Here is a 3,437-nt window from a genome sequence, read left to right as displayed (position 1 = left end):
ACTCAATAGTAAAAGCCAAGTCCCACTGAGACTGATTCAGTTACATTGAGTAGGAGAAATAACAGCCTGCCAGAAAGTAGTTCCATCCTAAAGTGCTTGCACAAGTCACATGACTGGGGGCAGCTGGGAAACTGACAATATTTCTAGCCCCATGTCAGATTTCAAAATGAAATATAAAAAAAATCTGTCTGTTCTTTTGAGAAATGGATTTCAGTGCAGAATTCTGCTGGAGCAGCACTATTAACTGATGTGTTTTGGAAAAATACATTTTTTTTCCCATCACATAAATACAAATGAGGGGTGCTGGTGTTGGTTACATGTGCTGCCAGCTTAATTTACTTGAATGCTTGTATTCTAACCCCTTATACTGACTGGGTATACACACAATTGCTTCATGCAGTTTGCATCCTGATTCTATATTAAATGGCAACTCACTTCACCAGACTAATAAAATAATGTATCTGATTTATCTTGAGTTGTGTGTCCTCCACATCTTCAAAGTCCAAAGCCAACACGCTACAGCTGTAAGCAGAGCACACACACCCTATTTCTGTCCCACTAGGCTGGTAGAAAAAAAAAACAATAATAAAAGGAGGGTCTGTAGAAAAGTGTGGGGTATATGTCAGGATATGTAAAGCATTTGCTCCATCCATCACCATCCCCCTACAGAGGACCCCCACCCCTCACACAAAAAAAGTTTGAACAACAAGCGGCTGGACCAATAGCATCGGGAGAAGCCGGGAAAGGGGCCGAGCAAAGGGCAAGGGATGAGGAACAAAACAGTGTAGTAGGCAAGGCTGGAGGAGAAGCTGTACACACGCTGTGGGTTGCAGTTGTTTGTTTGCTTACTCTGTGCGCGCAGAATGACATGTAACTAGTGTAAGACTGTGAAAGACTGGACATTTGTGTACTTCATGTGCGCTACGCCCCCCCTCGCATCCTAACAGAGTGGAATAGGCGGCCCGGGGAGCAGCAGCGCACTCGGCTTTTCCCTCCCCTCCCGTAGAAAGTGAAAAGACTCTGGAGTTTACAAAGGTCACGGCACCAGGAGAAGGAGCTGCTGAAGCAAGTCCGGAGGTAGAGAAGGCAGCAGAGAGCCGTGGCTTTTTATATTGTGCATGAGATGAGAATACAGCCTGGGCAGAAGAACACGACATGAACTTACAAAGCAACGGGACGCCCCTGCTATTGTGAGAGCCGCTGAGCTCCGGCCCCCCAGCTGTCCGAGGATTTCATGCTGTGAGAGTCCCTAGTGCGCTGCCTGCTCATCCCCATGCGGAGTGTGCGGAGCCCGGAGAAGCACTGCTGCTGCTGCTGATCTTTGTGCGTCTCTAGTCCCTTTGCACATTCCCGCGGAGGAGGAGGAGGCGATGGCGCTGCTGCGCGTGATGCTGCTGCTGTTGGGCTCCCTGCTCGGGGGATCGTGGGGCCGGCGGCTAATCTGCTGGCAGGCAATGATGCGGTGCCAAGAGGAAGCGGAGTGCAGCTATGCCTACAGACAGTATGTAGATGCGTGCTCGTCGGTGCTGCCCAGGCCGGGGGGAGAGGCCGCCTCTTCTTCATCATCATCATCATCATCATCCCGGCGCCGGTGCCCCAGCCACTGTATCTCTGCCCTCATCCAGCTCAACCACACCAGGTGGGGACCGGCTCTGGAGGACTGCGACTGCGCCATGGACGAAACGTGCCGCGCCACCAAAAGAGCTGTGGAGCCGTGTATGCCGAGGACCAGCAGGGACAGCGGAGCCGGCAGCACTTCCAACGGCCGCGGGGTGATGGGCTGTATGGAGGCGCGCAAGTTGTGCGAGGGAGACTGGCGCTGCGGGATGTCCCTGAGCCGCTACCTGACAAAGTGCGGCCGCCTCTTCGACGGGCTGCGCTGCACGGACGAGTGCAAAGAGGTGATAGAGGACATGATGCGGGTGCCCAAGGCCATGCTGCTCAGCGAGTGCGAGTGCGACGGACACGAGAGGCCCATCTGCGAGTCCATCAAGGAGAACATGGCCCGCCTGTGCTTCGGCCTGGATTTGGCGAACGCGGGCCCGGGGAGCAGCGGGAGGTCCGAGTATGACTATGACGACGAGGAGGACTATGCTGACGAGCCCGGCACCAAGGAAGGCTCCTACGAGTATTATCCGCAGCCGTCTGGGAAGGCCGGAGATCAGGACGGTGCCAGTAGGGGGTCGCAAAATGGTGCTCGGACTGTTGCCTCTGCATGGACTGCTTACATGATGCTCCTAGCCATTGTGCTATCACTGCCTGTGCTATAGCTGGGGACAGACCCACACTCACTCACTTCAAGCACTGGCCCACATCAAAAAGCCACTCGCCCCCTGGGACGCCATGCAAACAAAATACCAGGACTCTCCTGCTACTAATGCAACTGGATATTTCCAGGACTCGGGAATGATGCTGCCCAGTATAACCCCTGATGGATGCCTTAGCTGTTACTTCCATCTTGTTCCCAATCCATCACCTTCATATCCTTATGTAACTGGACTTATCCCTTATGATTCCTGAGTGCTCCACCATCAAATGATTGTATCCCACCAGGTGCTGCAGAACTACAACTCCAGACTGCTCCACAACTTCGGTTGTTGAGGGGTTAATGGGAGCTGTTGTTATTCAATAGCTGGAGGGCTGTAGGTTGCACTTGTCTGGCCTACTCTTTACTAACACCTTTTGTATTACTATGCAGCAGCTGTGCTTTAGTATTATAGAACAACTGGTGGGTATAAGTGCTTCTGATATCTTCTTGCTAATTAGGAAGTCTGGCATATCCACTGTAGAGGTCACCTGGCCTCCCTGTATCTTTCACCAGTGTACACACAGGCTCTTGGGAATTCCCATCATCTTGAGCATCTGCACAGATGTAGCTTTTAGTCAGTACTATGCAGGTCTTCTTTAAATCTTGATCTAGCCACCTGAAATGCCTTTCTGCTTTTTTTAAGACCCTGTTTGCTTCAATCGAACAACATCCAGGGCAACTAGCTGCTTATTTGGCTTTTGTCAAGATGACAACACGAGCCATCCAAATACGCTGCCAAAACCACTGCCTTACAAGTCCAAATTTCCCATCCTGAGATGGAGTTAATGGATAGCCTTGCCTGCCTTATTGATTTTATGTCATTCAGCCAATCTAAAGGATAGGGCAATTATGTAATATAACGTACCATTTTTATTAACTTGACAATATTATATTTGACCCAGAATTATTTTTTTACATGCAGTGGTGTATAGTCAGTGGTCATAGTGAAAGAGGTAACTTTGAGGTAAACATTTGTATAGTTTAGTGTTTTATTGTGTTTTGGTGCAGACGTATCAGCTAGATCCTATTGATATTAGTCACGTTTGTTTCCACTCAAAATACTGCGTATTCCTTTGACTTTTTTGAGCATTAAGGAATCTCTACTGCTCTTATATATGCAATAAAATAA

The 3,437-nt window shown here is 49.6% G+C and overlaps 1 protein-coding gene across 1 annotated transcript in view; it reads left to right on the top strand.

Moving 5' to 3' along the window:
* The first annotated feature begins 608 nt into the window (after positions 1-608).
* The window catches only part of gas1.S (growth arrest specific 1 S homeolog), a 3,584-nt gene continuing 755 nt past the window's right edge, over positions 609-3,437 (top strand). Inside the window, exon 1 of the mRNA XM_018243874.2 lies at positions 609-3,437. This exon is cut by the window's right edge and continues 755 nt beyond it. Within this exon, the coding sequence (XP_018099363.1) occupies positions 1,371-2,270 (900 nt within the window). The 5' untranslated portion in view covers positions 609-1,370 and the 3' untranslated portion in view covers positions 2,271-3,437.

This window comes from Xenopus laevis, chromosome 1S (assembly GCF_017654675.1).
Source record: "Xenopus laevis strain J_2021 chromosome 1S, Xenopus_laevis_v10.1, whole genome shotgun sequence".
Lineage (NCBI taxonomy): Eukaryota > Metazoa > Chordata > Amphibia > Anura > Pipidae > Xenopus > Xenopus laevis.
Note: the sequence above shows the minus strand (reverse complement) of the source record. Positions and strands in the feature narration are given on the sequence as shown.